The sequence below is a fragment of the Onychostruthus taczanowskii genome, unplaced genomic scaffold (genome assembly GCF_017590055.1).
Source record: "Onychostruthus taczanowskii isolate IOZ18803 unplaced genomic scaffold, ASM1759005v1 scaffold13, whole genome shotgun sequence".
NCBI classification, from domain to species: Eukaryota; Metazoa; Chordata; class Aves; order Passeriformes; family Passeridae; genus Onychostruthus; species Onychostruthus taczanowskii.
In genome coordinates this window covers 5,858,282-5,881,952 of record NW_024498462.1, presented here as the reverse complement: position 1 = coordinate 5,881,952, position 23,671 = coordinate 5,858,282, and the positions used below count along the sequence as shown (strand labels likewise).

The following is a 23,671-nucleotide window of genomic DNA, read 5'->3' as shown; positions in this document are numbered from 1 at the left end:
ATAACCTAGTCAATGTAGCTTAAATTTACATATAAAAAAGCATTATCATAGGTCAGAAATGTGGCATCCAAACGGGCACAGCTGTTTGCTATGGCAGGGTAAAATCAGACTTGCTGCACTAGATACGCAGATTCAGCCCAGAAATTGCATCTTCTTCAATGGGAATAATTCCAAAATTCCCAAGGTGTAGTGCCTGTGCTATGCAGCTATTCATCTCAAATGCTAAGAGCAGATAAAAAACCTGTTGTTCTATACCAGATTTTTAAATCCTTAATCCCTTTGATATCACTATCAGATATCAAAACCACAATATACTTTTTCTTTAATTTTAGTAATGCAAATAAGTATATATTTTTTATAGGAAAGTTCTTAATACCAGGTGGATGCTGACAATGCCTGTTAACCTCAAAGCAGCAGAGATTTCTATGAATCCCTGTTCAAGAAATACATATATTTCTCTGGGTTTTTAGGCATTCTCATTTTCAGTAAAGCTCATTGTCAGCTCAACTGAAGATCCAGCTTCAATTAAAGTCAATGACAGCTGAAAGTGCTTATTTCTAATATCAAAACTCTAATAAAAATTTTCTGAGGTTACAGTAGATATCTCCAGTGGTCCATTATAAACAATCTTTCCATGATTCCATGTATATTTATCATACTCTGTGGAGTGTGATTCTGCTATAAAGAAATATGAAAAATTTACTACCCATAGAAATGACAGCTTCATATGCCAAATACATTAGGTCTAAACAAAAAAGTTGAATGTGACCAGCAATATTGCATGTGACTGCTTAGCTAGGTTTTCTCTTGCAAAATCCCCAGGAGTAAGCACTCAAAAATAATTTTAGAAACCAGAGAGTTTTGTCTTTTCTATTAACTCTTTAGACTGACTGTACAATCTATTTGTTTTAAGGGAATCATAAAAAAATTAAAGCATTTTCAAGTCAACTGGAATTCCGTCCCTGTCATAGAAGACACTGGATCTATGCAGCAGGACAGTGTGTACCTGTTCAGCCTCCCAGAGTCACATCTGCTGACCTCTCTGGTATGACACTGTGCTCTGAGAGAGCATGGTTTGAGGTATTGCTAGAGCTCAGTAAAAAAAAGGATAACCAGATGGGTTACAGCCAGTCCTTTCCTCCCTCTTTGCTCCGAAAGCGTGTTGTGAACACTCCCGTCCACTGATGACTGAAAATAGAAGTGTGATAGAATCAGGATCATTTCCAATTACCTGAGTGTGAGTAGGTGGGATGTTTCTTCTGCCATAAATTCCCAGCAGAGAATCCTTTGCCAGTGAAATGTTAAATTTCAGGTACATGGGGTGATGTATGGTAATTTGGAAGCGCCAGAATAAACCAGGTGGGATGGTCTGCATAACTTGTGCTCCAATCTCTACTTCTCCCGTGTCTATGGCCCGGCCCTTCTGAAACACTGATTTTTCAGAAACAAACAAATAGCCAGTTGAGTATTTACAGTGGGTGAACAGAGATAATTACAAGGTATAAACGTGCCTTAGATATACTGGAATATACAAAAATCAACTTCTAACATTGATAACTGCATTTTTTATTCAACAAGTCAGAAAACATAAACAAACACGAACAACATATTTCCAACAAAAAGTGTCATGGTGTATTTTTTGTAATGATTTTTGTTGATTATGAACACTTTACTGATTATGAAAAGGTGGAACTGCTGCTGCGTAGACCACAGTCTTTGCCCATCAATGATGCAACCAAAATACATTTAACTGTGAATGCACAGCGCGAGGACAGTGGGAAATTCTTCCTCTGGTACAGATTTCAGACTGCTGCTGAAGGGGCATTGCAGAAGCTACACAAATGGTCTCCAGTGAGGACAGAAAATCCATCAAACCTGGTAGACAAGAGCCCCTGTCCAAGGCCCAGATTTCTATTAATCACCATTCCTTATGGTTTTATTATGGTAGTGTTAATCTAGTCCTGAAGAAGTAAAGGACAACTGTTCTGGCTTGGTCTTTATGAAAGCATAACAGGGGCATGAGGACAGGGAAAGGCACTCTGAAGATAAAACTGGCATAATTTCATAATGCTGAACAATAAATTTGCAGACACCTACAATGTGTACCTTCACACATGGGTGTGAGAGCTCTGAAACACAAGGGAAGTGGAATGCATAAGGAAGACTTTGCCAAACTAACTTGGAGCTGGCTTGCTTTGCTGGCTTATATCACCATCTTTGTGTTTTTTACTGCCTGTCTGTGATCAGCATTGTGACATGCTGCAAATCCTGACCCAATCCTGCTAACATTTGAGCTAATTCCATTGAAAGGTTTGCAAAACTCTCTTGACATTTCCATACTCTGAACTAAAGTAAAAGCAGGATAGTGTGTGGCATTAGAGGACAAGTCAGGAGAAGATTGAATTCAGCTGCCATACCCATCTATGTTTAATTTCACTCCAGAATCACAATGAAAAATAACCAGGAGCAAAGTGACTGGAGCCTCATCTTTTACAATACATAGATATAAATATCTAATCCAACATAATGTACGTGAAATTTTATAAATCACCCCTAGAAATGAAAACAGCAGTAGCAAAGCTAGGGCCAGCTTTTGGCTGAGTGTGTTAGTAACAAAGACTCTCTGTGGGACCTTACATAGGCTTTAGCTAGCGTAGGAAGTACTTAGCATTCTTAATGAATAGAGATTTAATTTACAAGGCAGGAGCAATTCTCAGGGCGCCAGATCTTCCAGCTTTACAGCTGCTTTGTGTCATCAAACCCACAGCAAGAATGAGGGACTAACTTATAACACCTCACCATGTAAATACATCTATTTTTAGAGTAGAAACTTGTAATCTAGTGTCTAAAAATACACCACTTATTTAGTCTGTGAGTTAAAACATTTCCAAATTGCTACTTGAACAATTCAAGGTGAGACTACTTCTGCCCAACTTGCTTCAGGGAAGAATTTTGAATGTTGAGTTTTGAAAAGAGAATTAAACTTTCTCTGTTGTACAATGAAAGTGGATCCCTTTTTACCTCAACCCATAAAAGATCCTACTTGGCTTATGTAAATTTAAAAACCTTCTCCCCTATTTCCAATACTCTAGAGATATTAAATCTTAATGATTCTTTGCAAGCAATTGCCCTGAGTTAAGTAAAACACTATGGAACTTTTTGATGATATTGACACATGGTAATTAATATGATTCGATTACAAGACAGTAGAGTACTAAGTAAAAAGTCAAGGACACAGTATAATTTCTGAAGTTAAAGGCATTACTGGTCAGTGGTCAAGGTCTATAACATACAGTAACTACTTCCTGTATTTTGGAGTGAGAAGGTCTGCTTCCTTGTTGAAAAAAAAAAATGCTATGTTGTCAGACCGGGTGAATTCTCACTAATTGATATTATCAATTTATGCTGAATATCATATCAGTGTTGCAATGTACCTCAGGAGTTTTTCCACATTAGGCTGAAAATACCTTTGCTTTAGAAATAATTTAATATAAGCTTAATAAAACCCAGGTGCACTTATACGTACATATATCTCATCCCCTGGGAAAGAAGCGCAGGCTGCTGTTCACAATGCTAACAGGAAAATACACACACTATCTGCCCCTACTGATAGGACACAGTCACAGAATCCCTACCTTTCAAATGCTAATTTGTCAGACAACCACAGAGCATGGAAAGGCCTTTGCAGGAGTCATGTCTGAAATGCGTATTTTCATATTCACTGAGCCACTCTGCTTTTTTTCAGAAAAGGAATTTAGCTTTGTTTCTGTGTTTAGTTGAATTAAGCAGGTAATTGGCTGTACAAAAAAGGCACCTGAAAACACACTCCTCACAGATGATCTCTGTGTACTTTCTTGCTCTTTCTTGAAAAAGTCCCAAATAAGCTTTTAAAACTATAGTGCTGCAATACAATTCTGCCTTTGTTGTAAAAACACTTTTTTTATGACAAAGTATCATTTAATTATCTATATTCAATTCCTTGTACAGCTACCAATCTTGCCAACTAGGGTATTAATTCTCCCCTATGCTTTCTAAGCACAGTTTCCTCAGAAGTCTAAAACAGAAGATAGATTCCTAATCACATCTTTCTCCTGGCTTCAAGAAAAACTCTGAACAGCGTGGTGCCAATTACCTCCACGAGAACATACCCATATGCTTATTATTACTGATCCTGAAACAATCAATTTCCTTGTACTCCCCTGGTAAATATCAGCATCAATAGGGTATCTGACTTTTTAATCACATTACTACATATTAAAATGTTAACTCATAGCTGTGGGTCAGTGTGTTATAAAGTGACTTCTTGAAGAAATCTGACTTGATTTTCATTAAAAGATTAGTTTAAAACATATGCTTTCAAAGACTGGAAAAGCATTCTGTGGTGCTGCATTGAGTTGGGAAAATGTGAGGTCACCAGTATCTGACAGCAGTTATTTATTCCTGTGTACATCAGAGGCTTCAAGTTTACAGGCAAAGCATCAACTTTCTGTGGTATCCTGCTGCAGGGAAAGGACTTGCCTGTTTCCAACTCCTCCTTTTCATCACTTCTACATGGAGAATTTGTCAGGAGGATTCGGAATAGAATTACTGATATATATTAAAAGTGATAGAGAGAAAGAAAATGAGTCAATACTATCCAGAGTCAAACTATGCATGCACTAACTCCACATGATTTTTCTTGTGTTTTCCCAAGTGTGTACTCCGTGCTATCTTAAACTTGGGATTACATGTTACCCCCAAAATGTGAAAGGGGACAAATGAGACAACAGAGCAGATCTATTCCTGACTGACCTCTGAAACTGCTGGACAAACCCCTGGTGAAATGGCTCTGCTATCACAGGACTCTGCTCTTTAGTGTTGTGGGGGAATTGTGTAGCTACACTAAAAACTGGGATTCCCAGGGGCAAGGCAGGTGGTTTGCATTTTTATCTACTACACTGAGTCTTTATTGACTTGCATATTCTTTTTTTCTATTCCAACCATCTAACTTCTAAGATTTCTGATGTTTTTGATGTATTTTCTACACATCCTTCTTTGGAAGCCAAATGCATTGGAAAAGCTTTTATTAAATCTGTAATACATTGACAAAATTATTTAAGGCAGTTGAGGAGAACTATTCGAGATATTTTCCATGGTGCACCAGGACAAAAATACAAAAGTGTATAAAATATTTTCTACAACTCATTACAAATCCATTCTAATGGCTGAAATAATGGAAAACAACATCATTGTCTCCTTACATGTATTTCTATTGTTCATTTATCTAATATGATCTCTATCCAGTTGTGCCACACTGATTTGCAAGATTATTGATGTGCAGTGCAATCTTCCTCCTGGAGGGAGTGGTACAACAATACTCTTTTTCCACTTTGTTGCCTATTTTCAGCCATGGATCTTACCCAGAACACACAAAATCAGATCCCTGCTCTGCTCTAAAATTTGAAAGCTCTGGATATCTCCTATCACTGCAGAGCTACCAGTACAATTTTACTTTTCTCCTAACAACTGGAAGATTAGGTTTCATATTCCACTCCCATTCACTTTGATCTGATTTATCCACTTTTCCTGCGTATCATAAACAGAAATGGGAAGGCCATTTGCTTTTTATGGTCACAAAGCATTGTCATGTTTGATGGGAAGCATGGGCCAGAGCATGTGACTAGTATTGGAGCAGGAGATCAAACAACAAAAACATCAAATGACAGGACTTAGGAAGGAATTGCACATCCCAGACAGAGCCTTCCCTCTGTTTCACACCCTGGCTGCACGGCCCACTCCTTTCCTATCCTAGCTCAGACACTTCAAGAGCTCTGGTTCAGCCATGTCCTTGGCAGATGATTTGCATTCTTTAAAAAAGCCATTTTCTCCTGCCATGAAGGACTGATGTGGCCTGGTTGTGCAGGAGACAATCCCTGCAGTGGGCACAAGGACACAGTGAGCTGCAGAGGGAAGTGGGACGGCAGAGCAGGGCTGTGCCCCTGGCAGCAGCGAGCTGTCACACTGGCTCAGGTGTTTTGTGAAGCTGTGGGAGATTCCTGGGAGCTGATTCACTGTGACTGGGTCAGCTGGGATGTGACAGGACGCTGAGCTTTAGCTTACACCTTCAAGAACTGAATGCCTTGAAAAGCATTAAGATTTCTACTCTTCTGCACATTCTGACCTGTCAATACAAAGAGGTTCCCCTTGTCTGAGACTGATTTTGGTCTGCGAGACAGGCACAGTGTCAAGCCCTTTGCACAAGAGGGAATGAGGCAAATATGGTCTTCCCTTCCTTGTCTTAAGGCAGAAGCCAAACACTCTCATCCCTTCTCTCACTGTGCTACTGAACCTTCCTTTCCTCATGGGCTGGTTGCTAATTTCAGTGAGAGTTCTGCTGAAGGAACATATCTGGTTATGGGCTTTTCATACCTGTTTTAAATATACTAAAGAAAGTAGAACCTGAACTCAAAATACTGTCAAAATGTAGAAAACACAGGATCTGAAGACCAGCAATGTTTGACTTCATCATCTGGCTGGCTTCTCATTTACACATACCTTTCTTTTCTGTTTTATCTGAAGCTTTTCCTCCGATTGGTGAGTAAGTAGTATCCATGGATTCTGTTCCTTTATTTCCTTTGCTAACTCCATTTTCATAGAGCTGCCCTTCCACAGGCTGTAGTTGCCAGGTTAAACCAAACAAGTGTACTGCTGCAAAAAAATGAAGACCAATTAATTGATGTCTAAACTACAGCACCTTCAGTGAGACTATGAAAGAATGCTATGACCCAGTTTCTGTAAAGTCAAGTATTACTTTATTCTGTTAGCAATAAATCAGAATTTCAAGGGGGCTAATGAGCAATTTACCATTTTACCTTAAAACTCAATGTTTAATTAGTTTCCACACTTTCTTCTGGAGCTCAGCCAGGTCAGGGTGATGAATTTCTGCAGCAATTAATGGAATTACTTGCACTTAAAAGGATTACAGTTGAATAAATTCAATATTGCGTGACAGATTCTAATGCTATATCAGTGTTGTCCCTCAGCTTTTGGCTGTCAAAGATCTCAGATTTTGTTGACAAAAACAATGACACCAACTAAAACTTCTCACCTTTCCAATCCAGTTTGAAGTGAAACCGTGCCCACTGCACTCTGAAACCCTTTCATTTTAAACATTAAAACATTCTAAACATTTCAGGTTAAACATTAGCAAAAACTTACTCTTACTTACTGGTTACTTACTTAACCATACTTAGTCTAGAACTGCACTGCAGATTCTAAGCTGGTTCTACATCTAAAATATATGCAATTATTTAATAACACAAATTAACAGAAATATAGTTGTTATTTATGTATGTACAAGGAAAATAACTAAATAATCCTTTTTAGAAGCTGTCACCTATCTTTACTGCCATATGCAGGGGCTGCCTACTCTACTCTGCCTGAAAAACCATTTATGTTTTCTGCTTTCCCTTGTTTCTGATATGAGGCCTTGAAGGATGGTTGGAGAAAGACAGCAACAGAGGATCTTATTTTAGTATAACATGACAGTACTGTTAGTTAGTCTAGACAGTTACTTAGGTCGCAGTGAGAAGGGCAAATTATTCCAAGGAAGAGGTTGCCTTAGCATTGAAGTAGCTCAGCAGGGAGGACTGATGACCCACTAAAATATGGATTGAGGATGACCCCCACGGAGGAGTTGAAATTCTCACATGAAGAGCAAAGCCCGAGCAGCAGCTCTTTAGCCACATGCAGCAATTTGCACAGAGTAGCATCTGCCCACAGTGGGAGCTTAAGATGCAATATATTTGCTCTTCCTGAACCTTGTAGGAACCTCAGAGACTCTCAGGAGAAAGAAGTGTGATCTAGAATAGGCCTTGCATTAAGAAAGTACATAGTTTTATTCTGCACTTGTACATACTTCAAGGAAAATATCTCAACATAACCAGGAAACTTGGAGTCCATTTCCCATGTGTTTGGTCACAAGTCTCCCTTGCACACTGAAAAGTTAAATCATAAAAATTCAACAAAATCCCAAGCCTTGAATGGATTCCTGTCAAGGGCTTGGGAACACTACCACAAGAATGCAAAGCTGCCAAACTACAGCGATTAATTCCAGATCTGTGCATTCCAGGGTTGCCCAACTACACATACATGACCCAAAGCAAGCAAATGAGAGCATTACTACTGAATTAGTGAGGTGACAGTATTTGTGAGAAATTTACTGCATCTCAAACCACTGACTCACCATCAGATCTGGGCTCTGGCACAAAACCACTCCCCAGAAGATGTATTAGAAGGGTACTACTAAGCTTTCTGCTGTCAGTAGTGAGATCTCAGGCTTGGATTGCTTCATACTCTATGGTCTTGAAATCACCAAGGGACCATGATAATACTTTGAAAAGGTCTTGCAGTCAGATCACACAGAGTTAAGTTCTGAGTTTTGAGATTCTTCATGTGAGACAGATGACTGCCATGTACAACAAAAAGCAGCCTTGACGTCTCTAGAGTAAGTGCTCTTGCTCCTGGCTTGAGCTTCTGGATGTTATTATTATTTAAAGAGTTATTAACAACAAAAGGGAACACAGTTCAATGACACTGATAGCTAATGAATGCACATTTCATTTACACTAATGCAAATAATTATATAAGCACTCGAAACAGATCACTAGAAGCAAAACACAACTGCCCACATCAATAATAAGTTTTTAGTGGTTATGGAATCCTGAATATGATACAGTTGCTTTTTTACACTATTCCCATTGTTGCTATCATTAATTTCCTAGGAGAGCGTTTGCACATGCTGCAGAGGGTATGTCACAAAGCCAGAGCTGAACGTGTGCTGCACCTTTGCCTTGGTGCATGCCCCTGCCACATCACACACTCTGCTCATGTCATCATCCACTCGCACCAATTCCAGTCCTTTACTGGCTTTGTCTTCCTTCAGGCTGGGGAAGTGCTGTTGTTTTTATAGCTTGTGCCAAAGCTTGGCAAGCTGCAAAATGATCTGTATCTACGTTTGACAGTCAGCTTCCTCCCTGGAAACACCAACTGCGTGGCAGAGAGGATGGTCTCTGCCAGGCTCGGATGTCTCATCCCTGGGAGGTGACACGGGGCACCGGACTTGTGCTGCACAATGGGCACAACTGAGGGTTGTACAGCAAAGCACATGGCTGTGAAAATAAGACCTACATGAACTGATCTGAATGATTTCAAACAGTGCAGAAACCCAGACACCTTGCAATCTTAAAATCATCCCAATTTTTATTACATTAATTATAGCTATTGAGAAATTACCTTCAGATCCAGGTGACACTCAGGGACTAACCAGACCATAAACACCAGTGAAGGCATTAATTCCTAGAGATACTTTTTTCAGAAGTTAACTATAGGTATTTATTTAGCAGACACAGAGCCTTTCCTAACCTCTTCATTTTCTGTGATACTTTTCTTTTACATAGGGGATACAAAATTTCTATGGAGCTTTTTCCTACAACATATGTACAGCATGTTTTAAACACAGTTATTTCAACAAATAAGATTACATAAAACTTTCAAATCTCCATCTCTCAAATCTCTTTAGAAATAAGTAGGCATGTACTGAATTTCATTAAAAGCTCAAAAGAACTTCTCTTTTGAGTTATTCGCCCTTTGATTTTTTTTTCTAGTGGATTTCTGGCTTTTACAAAAGGGGCACAGAAAATGCTGTGCAATTCAAATGTGGGCCACAATGTCACTTTCCCCAGCATAAATCCATTTGCAAGGTTCTCAGCTGCATTTCCCATGTGTAATGCCCAGGTGTAAGATCCTACTGCACAGAACAAATAGGAGATTATACCACCACTCTAAGTTAATACTGGCCTGGGTAAGAAGGAGGGAGATTCACTTTCTGATCTATGTCTCTGCCCTTTTCTCCAAGCTCAACCTTCTGAAGACCTTGACTGCAGCACCCTTGAGGGCTGGCTGCTGACTAACAGTATGAAACCCACCATTAGGGCTAAGGATGCATCAGATGATGCAGCTCAACTTCACACAGAACAGCCTTTGAAGTCTGATGACTTACACTTACATTACAGAAGAAGCCAAAGTTACTCTGGCTCTCCCTATCTGGTATTCCAAAAAATTTCTGCAATCACATATCCTGTATTTTGCAGCACCTCAAACACTTCAGGTACTAGTAAGGTGTCTAAAGTCACTGCTGAGCTGCTACAGTTTCAGGCAATACCCAAGGGCCAGCAGACAAATGGAGATGAAACAGCTTGTTAGCTGGCATGATTGCAAAAGTCACACTTCTGTTAGGAGGAGCTGTGGTGAGTCAGCAGGAGCACCAGACCCTAACTTCCATCAGCTGGCCTAACCAAACCTCTCCTCTGACAGCTGAGTGCAATATTCTCCCTGCTGGGAGGAACTGCACTCATCTGAAAAGATATTCTTTCTTGGCTTGTTTGAACATCCAGCAGAATGCCCTGTAAATAATTACATTATTACTTTGCTCTGTGCAATCTAGGAGTTGCATGTTGCCATGACCAGAGTTGTACATTGCTTTCACAGGTGATCTGGAGGCAAAATTAATCTGAAGGCAAAATTTGACCCTCTTTACATAATGTGGGGAGATAGGGCTTACATGTTGGATACTACCATACCTATATTTAATTTATATTTTATTATACAGTTCTTTTTCAATTCAAAGTTTCTGACAAAATTCTAACAAAAAATTGACAAAGATTTTTTTTTTTAAACATGCATTATGAATATTATGGCAAAAGCTAAATTTAGAGGAGTCTGTAGTCAGTGAATTTGAAGAGACTGGAGGATGCCACAGGATTATGACAAACCTAAATTTTTTCCTTAGCCATGCTGCCCTGGCCAGGCCACACAGTGGAGCTGTGCAGGGTAATTTTAAATGACCTCTCCCTCCAGTACAGAGGATCCTAGTCATAGTACAGAGCTTTTCTTAGCTAAATTATTATGCTTCTTAGGTAAAAAAATAATTATTTGGTATAAAACACATCTCTTGCAGAAAAAGAAATATTAAAGGCCCACATCATCTAAGCTTTCAATAAATTTCTTTCATGGAATCTCTCAGCAAAGAGATGAAAAGTGAGTGTAAAGTTATGCTAAGAGATTTTCCCTACTCAGAGGCAGGTTTCTGCTGCTTCACATTACTGCTGTAACTGAAACCAGTAGGGCCACTTTCAGAACAAAAGCTTGGGTCTTTACCTCTGAAGTAACTGACCAGATCACTTATTTTCTTCAATATTTAAACAAAACAAACTGACAGTTCCAGACTGACTACCTCAGTCCCCACAATTCTACGGCATACTCAGGTAAATATCCACAAAAATACAAGCAATTTTTTCAGAACTCGCTTTGTAAACTGGATTAACCTGCCATCTGCTAGGAAGCCAATGATCTAATTTAATTTATTCTTATCTACCTTCTGTGTAAGCACAGCTTGTCAACTCCGGTGCTACATGTTTGGCAGAATGTGAATAAGAGCCTTGGCTCCAGCGCAAAAGAGACACTCAGTAGTGAGGAGACATCAAAAAAGTCCGGTGCAATAAGTACTTACTACCTGCAAGATGAACTTCAAAGGACAAAAAAAAAAATCCTGCAAATGTGAAGTTCCTCCAAATTGCTGACCTCCTCTAAAGGCTCTGTTTAGCTTTCTCTGCTTTTTTACAGAATCTCAGTAGATCATCCCCCTGAAGCCCAGACTTCAGAAGAGCTGTTATAGGATGTATATCAGCAGCTGACTACCCCTTCTGCACCTGTTCTAAGTGCCAGAAAATTATTTGTTTCTGTAACTGCTAGCAGGTTCTGTTTATAAAACTGGATTTCACTTTGGCATAAAGCCACAGATGCATCAGTGTCTCAGTTCCAGTAAAGGTGAATTAATGAGAAAAATACCTGGACACAAGAGCGAGAATCTAAGTTTTGATCATGACCTTTAGAAGAGATGATCTTCTGTAAGCTCATTTTACAAGTAAAATACTATTTCATTCTGCCGTAAATAGTTTCCATAATTTGAAACTTTTAATATTTGATTCAGTCTTCAGAATATTTTTAAAATTGCATAATAAAGTGCTAAAATGTTTTGATCATGTAGGGCGTTTAATGAAATAAGGACTTCTTCCATGTGTTTGTTATAGCCATCTTAACTCTCAGCACTCTCCTCTTTCTCCAGAAGTCTTATCTTTATACCTAGTATATTTTTATACCTGAAAATACAAATATACCCCCCTCTCCTGCAATCCTCCTAGAGGAGGAGGTGAAATGATGGTTTCATTTTTCATTACCGAGTCATATTTCATACTTAGAAACAAACAAAACCTAGTCTTGGGCAACAGTAAATGTTTCTCCTCTGAATACTTAGAGATTTGTGATGGTATCAAGCTCCTCAGTAATGCAGCAGAGCAGACACCACAATTCCCAGCTGAGAGACCTTGATGAATCTGTCTCAGTGAGAGTTCCCCCAGCAAGGAGCTCAATGGCATTTCAGGGTTATGCATCTGTATCACAACGTTTGCATAACCCTGAAATGCCTAGCACTGTTTACTATACCATTATATTCTTCAGTGTACAGCAGTATATTTTCCCCTTGATCCCTCTCTGCATAATTCCTTTTTGGTTACTGTTATACATTGTCTAAAGAGATGTAACCAATGTTATAAATCTATGCACTGAGATACATGTGTCCTTAAAATCTGGTCTGGCCTTTCCCAGCGTTGAAACCATCACTCCTCTCCCTTGTACATGGAGTGAGAAATGACAGGTCACAGTGTCAGGCAGCACAGAGGCTTTAATTTCCTTACCCTTCATGTGAATATAATTTAAGATCCAACACCCACCTCCAGTGCCTACTCATAAATAGTGATAATATCATGAAGGATAGGGACGACTTCATATTCATACTTGAGAATTCATTTGTATATAAAATAGTCATTTCATAGTCAGGGATAGTTAAATCCAAGAACATGAGATGCAATTTTCAGAGGCACTGAACATTTGCATCACCTGCTCAAATCAATAGGAACAGTAGGAGCTCTGCACCTTTGATCAATAGGACCAGTGATTTGCAAGTCCAAAATCAGCTGCTGATAAAATGGTAAAGTATCAGGGAAGAAAAATTTTAGTCACTAATGGGCTAAAAAGAACTACTAAATGAGCAGCCACAGCACACATTCTATTTGACTTAGAGGAAAGAACATGGTGTTACAAAATCCAAAAGAAATACTGTATTTCTTACTCTATCTCTTGGATTTGCCTAATTTACTCTTTAATTTTTTGGCAAGACTCTTAGGCAGACCAGGAACTGCTGGTGGAGCTGCTGCAGCCCCCATGCATTGGTGAGAGGCACCAACATCACCTTCCTGAGGTGTGTCACGTCACTGCTCACCTGCCTCACTGCTCACTTGTGGGCAAATTCAACAACCTTGCCCCAAATTACGTGGTTTACATTTCTCAACTCACAGGAAAACAGAAAAATGAAAAATAAAAATATGTAGGACTTTTTCCATAGAAAGTAATTCAGTGCATTTACAATTACATCTCCAACAGTCTGAAGACCAAACATGCACTTTATGAAATAAGGTTTTTTTGGGGTAACTACTATGACTTTAGAACCTATTCACAGAGATTACTCCTGTTGAAGTGAAAATATGTGTTTCTCTTGATAAATTAAAGATTTTCAATAAACCTGCTGTTACACAACCATCAACAGTGTGCTATAATATCCTTACTGTCCATGCAATAGTGAAATTTATTTCAGAAAGGCCAAATAGTAAACACAGCGATTATAGGCCAAAAGAGGATTAATGGAGAAATAGTATTTTTTAACTGAGTAGTAGTTCAAAGGAGAGAAAATACTGAAGAATTACATGTTCTTATGTAAAAGCTTTGCTATTGAGTCTCACTGACTGATAAGAGGGAAAGGATGAAAAATAAAAGAACAAAATCATTTTGCTAGTTTACCTTTTGATTGAAATCACTGCTTAGAGCACTCTGGCACAGATGTCAGTTCATTACAAATGTAAGAGCCACTTGTAAATTTTGATGTATAAGCTTCATGTCTCTAAGACTTTGGAGATGTTCTGACAAGGCTGAGATTACTTTTCAAAAGTAATGTGTAGCTTGAGCATTAAATGGCAGTGAAAAATACTTGAAAAAGAACATTTAAGTTCTTAGATAAGGAGAAGAAAAAGCTTGATGTTAAATTTTGACCAACACTCATTTGGCCTGAAATTGTAGCTCATGGTAAGTTAATGCAGGTTATGCCAAAAAATGCAATGAAAACAATTTTGCCTTTTAGAAGTCTCCCTTATTTTTCCACTAACAACTGCTGAGCTGATCACAGGTGAAGTTTGGTCCTGAAATTAAACTTAGTTTTGTTTTACAATGTAGGCCCATGTCTGTTGTGATTGCTCAGACACAACTTCCTCTGACTTGAAGAAAACCTGGTGGAGTGAGGGATCCGAATCATGGTGAGCAAAGAGAAAACACTTGGGGGAGTGAATTTTAACTTCAGAGTGTTACATACAGTCTGAATTTCTGTATTCAACTACTCATTTAAAACATGCACATTTAAATTTTTGATGTGAAAAGATATGCAAATATGCAAGCCTACAGAGCCAGTGAACTCTGGAAACAGTTTATATGCTATGATTCAAACCCAGCAAAAGGGAAAGAGCTAAGGTATCTGAGTCATAAGAAGAGACCATAAACTTATCTAAATATTTAACCAACCAGAGATGGGCAGAAGGAATATTCCCTTGGAATAAGCTAACTAATATTACCTGAATCTGCAGGAAAGTTTATGCAACTCAAACATTTCTGGGGAAAACAAGAGCAAATAATAGCATCCTGAAAATTTTTCTGAATTAGAACTCCTTATTCAAAAATTTGTATTTTTTCCATAGAAAACACAAATAGAAATGGTAATAATTTATACAATGCTAAGACATTTCCATTTTACCTGCTTCTGCCTAACTAAAGAAAACATGCTACACCCTTGTGTTACCAAGATGTGACAGACAGACACATCTACAGGAGAGTTACACAGAGCTCTTTCATTCATGGTGACAAGGAATGCTTCCAGCCTTCTCAGGCTGATGACACACAGCAGAATATCCCTAGAAAGTTACAGAAATTTCAGTGGCAGACTTGAAATCTAAACAGGGATGAAAGAGGCAGTGCTTCAATCCAGATAAAATCTAAACGGTGTGGGTGGGATAAAATGTGCAGCAAACAGATGAGGCTGCAAAAATGATACAGCCTGTCCTAACTGAGGGCATATGCTCACCAGCTGTTATGTAAATCTGCAATTAATGGAGCTTACGAGATCCTCAGGTGCTTTCAAATCATCATGCACCAGAAATGCTCCAATCTGCTTTCCCATATGCATTAGGTGAGGATGTTAGGAAAAGATCCCTCCTGATGAGCATCTTGCTGACAATCACCAGAACTTTGTCACTATGGGACTGAAGAAAACCTCAGTGGGAAACAAGAAATTATTGAAATTTTAGTAAGTTTCACTGTAGATATGTTTATTCAGAGGGTATAGAAAATCAGTGGCCATTTATCAGTTTGGAGGTATCTGTACTTGTAAAGTTTTACCAAGTATGAACTGAACTCTTTCAGGCAAACCTGGAATTATTCCCATTCAAGCTACAGGGTATCAGGAATACTCCATCTGTGAACTGCCATCTGAAACAACAGTCTAAGAGTGTGTGAGATAGCAAAAAAAATTACATTTCTCTTTGTTTACAGAAGCCACAGTCACATTCTTAAATTCTACACACTAATTAAATTCTACACACTACTAAAGAATGTGCTTTAGTATTTTCAATTCAGATTGAAAACCCAATGCAATAATTAAAGTTCAGGCTAAATGTTATGTAGGAAACCACAGAGAATTGCTCTTCTATGTATGCTTGTAACTACACTGACTTCAAGCAACCTCCAAAACACCTGTCCTCCAAAAGGAAACAAACCAAACAAACCCCAAACCTGAGGAAGTCCTCTCTAGCTACTCTGATAAACCTGTTCAATGTATTTTGCTAATAAAATGGCAAAGTTGGTACTATGTAACCCATTTTTTAAACATAAATTCAATAAAGAGATAACCAAATCTATCTTAGACAACACAGTATAAAATTATTTTAGAGCTAGTTGTCATTCTAGCAAATGATATAATAATTAGGAGGAAAATCATGTAAGATTTAAATGGTGATGAGACTGAAGAAATTAACTAAGGATAGCAAGGCAAAACACAATTAAACATTACCAGTCTTTCCAAATAATTCTTTAGGAGAACCAGTGTTGTAAGGCGTAATATAAAAATCAAACGTTTAAAAAAATATTGCAGCAATTAAAATCAGCAGGAGCCCTCTGCTAGTATAAACATGTAATCTTGAATAATATTTCCTTCTCTGTTAGGCAGTATCAAGGTTAACAGAACAGAAAGTTAATGAGAATTCTGTGTTCAACCTTTAGCCAATCCAGTGTTTTGTCTGCCAGGATTTAAAAAGCATCAATGGCAAATATTAATAGTAAAACATGATTTGTATTAGTGCAAAGCAAGCAAGACGACAGAGCAGAGGAGGTGAAAGAATAATTCAGCAGAGGAAAGGATCAGGGCTTACCGATGACATAGGTGAGCAACAGTGCCAGGGTCACTGTGATAGCAGTGGCACTCAGAGCTGTGCACTTCCAGTTGCAACACCTGTAAGGTTTGTTAAAAGTGAAGGCAGGTCTGGAAAAGGTACTTCTAGGAAGAGGCCTAGGAGGTGGAGAGTAAACAGTATTGGATGTTAAGGGATAGTTCTGACTGGCTGCGCTGAAGATAGCTGAAGACCCAGATCCATGTTTAAACAGGAAGTGCCTACAAAGAGAAGACAAAGAATGATGTTGTAAAACCACTTGGTGATGTAAAAAGCAAAAGGAACTATATAAGCATTGTATAGTACACACTACATATAGCCACAGAAAATATCAAAGACAGGAAACTGTATTTGGATACCCTCTGCAAGTTTTTTAACCACACCATAAGATGTCCAGCAATGTTTTACTGAAACAACACACCATAAATAAATTCTGAGCTAATTTCCCCATGTTTCAGAGTAATGCTGAGGGAAGTTTCTCAGTAGAGTACTGGGGTCCTCCAAGCCCATGCCCATGTGCCTTTACACAGGTGTGACAGAGACATGGGAACTGCTGCCAGCAATATCCCCTCCATCCACACCTAACTGGTTGATTCACCTGGAATACCCCAAAAATGCTTAAGCCAATGCCACTGTGAACATTTTTTTACCATGGAATATAGGAAATTTTTTAAAAAGTGATTACTTAGTCACCTGATTTAAAAGCATAATTCATTCTGAAGAACTGTAGTTACTATATAGGTGAGCACAATTTCTTTACTGTTCTTAATTGAGCAATTTTGAGTGTAATTTTTATTCAAATGCTTTTGCCTACTGCGGTGATTCTCAAACATACTAAGAAAGAATTCATTTGGAGACCTATTTCAGCATACTTCACAGGACTGATTGCCTTCAAGAAAAAACAGTGAAGACTTACATTAGCACAAAAAATAAGGTACAAAAATGTGCCTTGCAGAACAGGCTCTGGTGCAGAACTATAGAGTAGTTTTTTATAGGAGAGTGGATGGTTTTTCAGGACTGGCAAGGGCTCTCCAAGAGAATTTAAGAAAGGTTATTTAATGTTAAACAATAACTTACTGTGATATGTGCTCAGAAATTGTGGCAAAAAGGGCTAGCTCAGGGCTGACCATACAACCACATATTTCTTTGGAAACACCAGCTTTCTTTGGTTCTTCTTGCATTTGTTTTATCTAAGGCAGCAAGCTTCTTCAGTGCCCTCCCTCTGACAGGTGCACCTCTAAAACTCATGCCACAGCATGTACCCAAAGGGGTTTAGAGCATCTTGGTGTTCCTCTGTCTCAAGCTGAGTAAGCAAGTGACAAGGTCCAGAATCTTCCCAATGACAAAAGTGCCTTTATGCCTTCGGCAAGGCACAAGACAAGTTTTTGAATGCATAAATGGATCAACCAATCCATGCTGGGATAATTTCTTTGCTGAGTACACAGCGGGATGTATGCAGGATCAAACACTCAAGAGTATGAAACATTGTTATACTGTGACATTTGACTTTAAGAATATTGTAAATACATGTTCCTGAAATGGTAATTGCTAAAATGGTGTAATGAGTATGGTATTATGTATTTCCATTATAAGATTTTAAAAGAAAGGTTACGGTCTTCAAAATGCCAGATTATAGAAAATAAAAAGGTATTACAGAGTAGTTTTATCTTTCAAGAGCCCTTTAGTTACATAAAAAAGAAAGCAAATGAGACTAAAGGTTAGCTTGCCTTGCAGTTTACAGAGCCTGTGTATCAGGAGTCTTATGACTAAACCACAAGAATGAAATTTGAGTATTAGTTACTTCTGCTTCATGAATGTTACCCAAATGAGCTTAACTCAGACAAAACTGGACATCTGACCCTGACTGAGTACAGCATCCTGGCAGTGCATTAGACAACACATTCTAGTTTTCCTTCCCACTGACTTCCCCAGCTGTAAATACACACATTAGAAAGATGGCATTGCTCTCCACATTGTAATGTTACTCTATTTTAGTTCAAAAATTATAAACTCATATACAGTAAAATAAAAAATTCAAATGAAGTAATATAACTGTTTACAGGACTATATAAACCTGCTTCCTTCCTATCAGGCCATGAGAGCACAGTTGGTTATTTTGGATTCAATGCTTTGCTGTCACACATGAAAGCTTCTGCAAGTATGAGAAGTTTTTTCTCAGTCAGCAGTTAATGAGATACACAGTCACTTAGACTTTTGGTAGGAAAAAATGTCATGGCAAAATTCCTACTGATATTCAGGGAAATAGAAGCAGAATCACCACATAAAATAAGGCATGTTATTAGATACAAGCACATACATATGAGAAATAAGTATGCATATATACATACACACATATATACACAAATATTACAAATATAAAAAGTCAATTGTTCTTTGCATGCTTTACTTGTTCAAGACATAATGATAAAAACCTACTTACTTGATAATTTCTCATTTAAATTTTTTGGAAATTACAGCAAAAAGGTCTGATATTGGCAGTATTGATTGTCCTTTACGGTGCATAGTTTGAAGGTATCAGAGGTAAAGGGAAGGAAATGCTGAACAGAAAATTGTTATTATTACTGCTCTAACAGCCTGCAATCAATAGCCAGGAATAATTTCATACTCTTGCACAGGAATTTGTAACAAGGGCTTGATGACATAGTGCTAGTGTGCAGAGGCACTTCTCTATCAGCAGCAGAGTGCACGGAGCCTGGATCCAGATCCAGATCACTCTCTTTTGGACAGATGAGGCCATTCACACAGAGGAGAATTTACATTGCTCTAATTTGTAATAAAACTGAGATTCTGAAGCAATGGTACACTGAAACTGAGCTACCAGTGGAATAATGCTGAGAAAATGTTTAAAAAACTCAATTGTTTAAAACTGCAATTTTTGGAAGCATATATTGAGTACCCACAGACATTTATATAGAATTTGAAAAACACTGGTGGCACAAAGGCAAATTTCCAACCAGACTGTGACTATGTTCTCATAAATTCAGATGACTCCTCATCTGTCTGAGCACACCATGGTTCCCAAAGGAGTCAGGACATGCTAAACTGTTGCTATCAATTCTTTAAAATCAGGCTTTCTTTCTAAAGAGCAAAATAATAAAACCTGCAGTTGAAAAGTTTAGATTTGACTGCAGCCTGATGTGTGCTTTAATATTTGATCTAAGAGAAAAGCTAAGGCCTGTGGTGGATTTTTTTTTTTTTTTTGGTAAACTGAGAACACAAGAAAAATCAGAGCATTTATAAGGGTGATTGATAACACCACTCCTTCCAAGTGGAGAAAAACAAAATGTTCACAAAAACATCAAAAACACCCATAAAGAAGATAATAATATTCTCTTAAAAAAACAAATACAGAACATAATCTGTAAGGCATTTGTTGGTGAAATGAAAGTCACTTAATATTGTTAAGTGATACAAAAATACAAAAATAAATACTAAAAGCTCAGTAATAACTTCACATATAGAAGAGGCAGTTGGAAAGCATTCCCTCTTTGAGGTAACCACAATGTCTGTCTGGCTTTCATCCATCTATTAACCTCTACAAATATAAGACTTTTGAACTTTGAAGCCTCTCAAGAGCAGTTAAATAAAAGATCCTACCAGGACCAAAGCCCTCCACAGCAGAAGGGAAGCAGCAAAAGCCCTGGTGGGGTTCCTTTGCTGCAGGGAGCTCTCTGCCCTCTGCCAGCCCAGCACACACTGGGCAGGGAAGCAGAGCCACGGCTCCACCTGCCACGGACAAGAGGGGAAGGGAAGGGACTTATTGGGAAGGGAAGGGACTTATTGGGAAGCTCAGCTGGCACAAGGCCTGAGATCAGAGCTGTTAGTCCTGCTGGTGGCAGAACCCCTTCCATTCTCTGGAGAAGCAGCTTCCTGTGGCTCATCCAAGTGCTCTTGTTTAACCTCATGAGGAATGGCAGATAACTCAGAGGGCACAGTTCATACAAATGATGAATTCTTAGCTAGGAGAAGGTCAGAGAAGAGTTCATTTCTTTACACGCCTCTCCATCAGGGTATTTCTTTATGTACTTTTGGCTCCTTATCTGGAACAGCAATTTAAGTCTTATAAAAGCTTGAAGCAATATCCCAACTGAATTCATGTGGCAATAACATAATACTATTACCAGAAACCAGATTAACCTCACACAGAATTCTGCAATTAAATTCTGAGAAAATATTTTTATGTCCTGATACTGTAGAAATGTCCCTCAACTTTGTCAAGGGCTTGGTATCGCTTCTGTTACTTTCTATGCATTAACTCTGTGCCAAGCATCTGTAGGCCCAGACCTTCATTTGTTCCTGTAACATGCTTTCCTTCCATTTACATTAAAAACCACGAGTTTGTAAGAAGAAAAAATGAAGAACAGCAGACTTGAAAGGGAGCCAACAGCTAAGTTAAAACCACAAATCTTGCTACACCTTGGCCAAAAAATTAGTCTGGATTTCTCCTGGATACACCAAGCAGGAATACATTTGCACCTGTTTATGTTTCACATTCAAGAAGTAGTTACCTAAAGCATTACAAATTGCTGCAAATCTATGTGATAGAAAAACTAAGAAGACTTCAGTTCAATCATTTAAGTTGCTCAATTTCATTTCAGCTACATTTTATAGCTGCATATAATGTATGTAATTGTATATCTATACTGATATTTAATTGAAGAAATTCCTTTAGACGTCAACAGAAGTGCAAAGGAAATTTTTAAGAGGCATAGCAGATGAAACAGAAAAAGGATTGTGTTTTTTGGCATAGCCAGAAAATATATAGAGATGGTAGCCAAAAGGGATTTGGAACTGATACAGTTTCCCATTTACTTTGGCAAACACTGAAAAGAAGACATTGGTACCAGGCCATTTTAAGTCACTTAATATTTCCTGTGACATAGTAAGAAGCAGAAATTCACTTTCTCCTGGTTTTCTATCCATTCTATTCTGTACTCAAAATGGGAGGGGAAAGAAGAGGACACTTCTAAACTTACATAATAATCAGAATATATTTTTTTATAAATCTCCCATATGGCTCTCAACAAACTAAACAGCATAAAACCAAGGCAACATTTTTATATATTTATATATATATATATATACATATATATATATATATATACACCAAGACACCCACTTGATCACAAAGATATACACACACTATACCCTTATCTTGAAAAACAACCCAGGAAAACTGTATCTGAATATAAGACATGACTTATAATTATAGATAAAACTGACCTATATTTTTATAGCCTTTGTTTCACCTTTTTGTGTACAAGAACTATGGGAACAAAGTGGTCATGGGTGAAATGGCCATGAAAACTACTTTTCTAACTTATTTTATAATTGTATTTTTCCATGATTTCCATCCAGAGATTTGTCTTTGGGAATAGAACCACTTTGTTAAAATTTCCTCTTTGAGCTGGACTTGTTTTTTGAACCATTCACATAGAATTGCTTCCCTTTATTCACTCATGTTTTCTTTACATGACATCTGAAAACTGAGCACTGTGACCCTGGATGTGAAAGGATGTAAAAGGAATCCACATCCCTCTCCTTTTGCTCCAGTGCTGAACAAGTGATGCAATCCTGGCTCACTTGTCTGCTGCTGCTGTAGGCAAGCCAGGCCTCCTAACCAGGTGACTGAACTTTCAAATCTGGCAGAAAACTGGGATAATACTTATATAAATATAGGATGGTGCCAAAATCAATCAAGAACAGCTTCTATAATGGAACTGTTGTCCAAAATACAACTGCTTTCTGGTTTCATTTGCTATTTAATGAAAAAAAATATAACAAAAATTACTACACTGAGGACATAAATGGCTCTTGCATATACCACTATGGGCTTTGTTACTCTGATACATGGTGACATCTCTACATTAATTCAGTGATCTTCAAAAGTGCTTTTCTGTGGCTTAAAATTTGCTATAGCATTCCAACTCAAACAGTGGCTGAATGAAACAACAAATGCACACAGAGATTTGTGATGTAAGGAAGGAATAATCTCATGGCCAGCTCTATTTTTTTTTCCCTCAAGAAATTTTAAGATTACTTTGTGGAAAATATGAAAAAAAGTAGTTACAAGAATATTTATGCAAGTCATATAAAGAACATAATATTTGCAGAGTACTTTGAAACCATGAATCAAGAAGAGTAAAAATCCCAATACTGTAATTTTATTGCCTATATTCTATGGTTGGAAGCATGACTTAAAGAAAGGAATGACTAACTGAAGTAGTTACCCCTCAGTTCTCTTTGCCATCAATTTCCTTTGATGAATATTCATGCATATTCTGACTTTTGTTCCCAGCATGTCAGTCTACTTCCAAGTACCTACACTCACATGCATATGGTCTAATCCAAGCTGTACAGCTACTGTGGCAAAAAAGACAAAGTTTACCTGACAAGAGATGTATCACATGAACTACATAAATACTATTTAGTCTTTGAATCCAGCTTACCTACAAATAGCTAGGCAGAAAATAGAAATTTTTTGGGCAGTAACATTACACATACACATCTGATTTTTTGGAAATTAAAGGGTAGAATTGTTTTCATGTCTCTGACCACTTCTCACAACCTAGAGCCTTTGTATTAACCTGTATTTATTGTTCTCTTTCAAAATCTAGATTCAGTCTATTTCTGGTTTTGTAAAAGGAAACACTATTTCATAGAAAGCTAAAAGGCTGCTTGCTCATTAGTGGCCATAAAATCACAACATTGCTTTACATTTAGGTATAACTTTATATACCATCACATTATCCAAAATAATGAGCAAGGAGTATCTGCAGTGTGATTGTTCAAGTTACTATATTTAGCATCCATAAAAAACCCTTAAAAAATACTACCCCATCATTGCAGGGAAGCCCACACAAACTTCTGGAAAAGGAAAGCTTCTCACAAACAAAAAACACAATAGAGTGCATGAACAATTTAAATTGCCCTATTGTCCTTAGTGACTGGATCTCAACTACTCAAGGCAGGACCCTCAAGTGCCATTGCTGCTGCCATGAAAATTGTACTTC

General features: G+C 37.9%; 1 protein-coding gene across 2 annotated transcripts in view; it reads right to left on the bottom strand.

Annotated features, from left to right (window-relative positions):
• The window catches only part of TENM1 (teneurin transmembrane protein 1), a 227,078-nt gene that overhangs the window by 122,019 nt on the left and 81,388 nt on the right, over window positions 1-23,671 (bottom strand). For both annotated transcript variants that reach the window (XM_041396472.1, XM_041396471.1), the window contains exons 4-6: window positions 16,620-16,858; window positions 6,535-6,687; window positions 1,232-1,431 (exon numbers count right to left, since the gene is read on the bottom strand). In XM_041396472.1, the coding sequence (XP_041252406.1) occupies window positions 1,232-1,431; window positions 6,535-6,687; window positions 16,620-16,858 (592 nt within the window). The remainder of the gene's footprint in view (window positions 1-1,231; window positions 1,432-6,534; window positions 6,688-16,619; window positions 16,859-23,671) is intronic.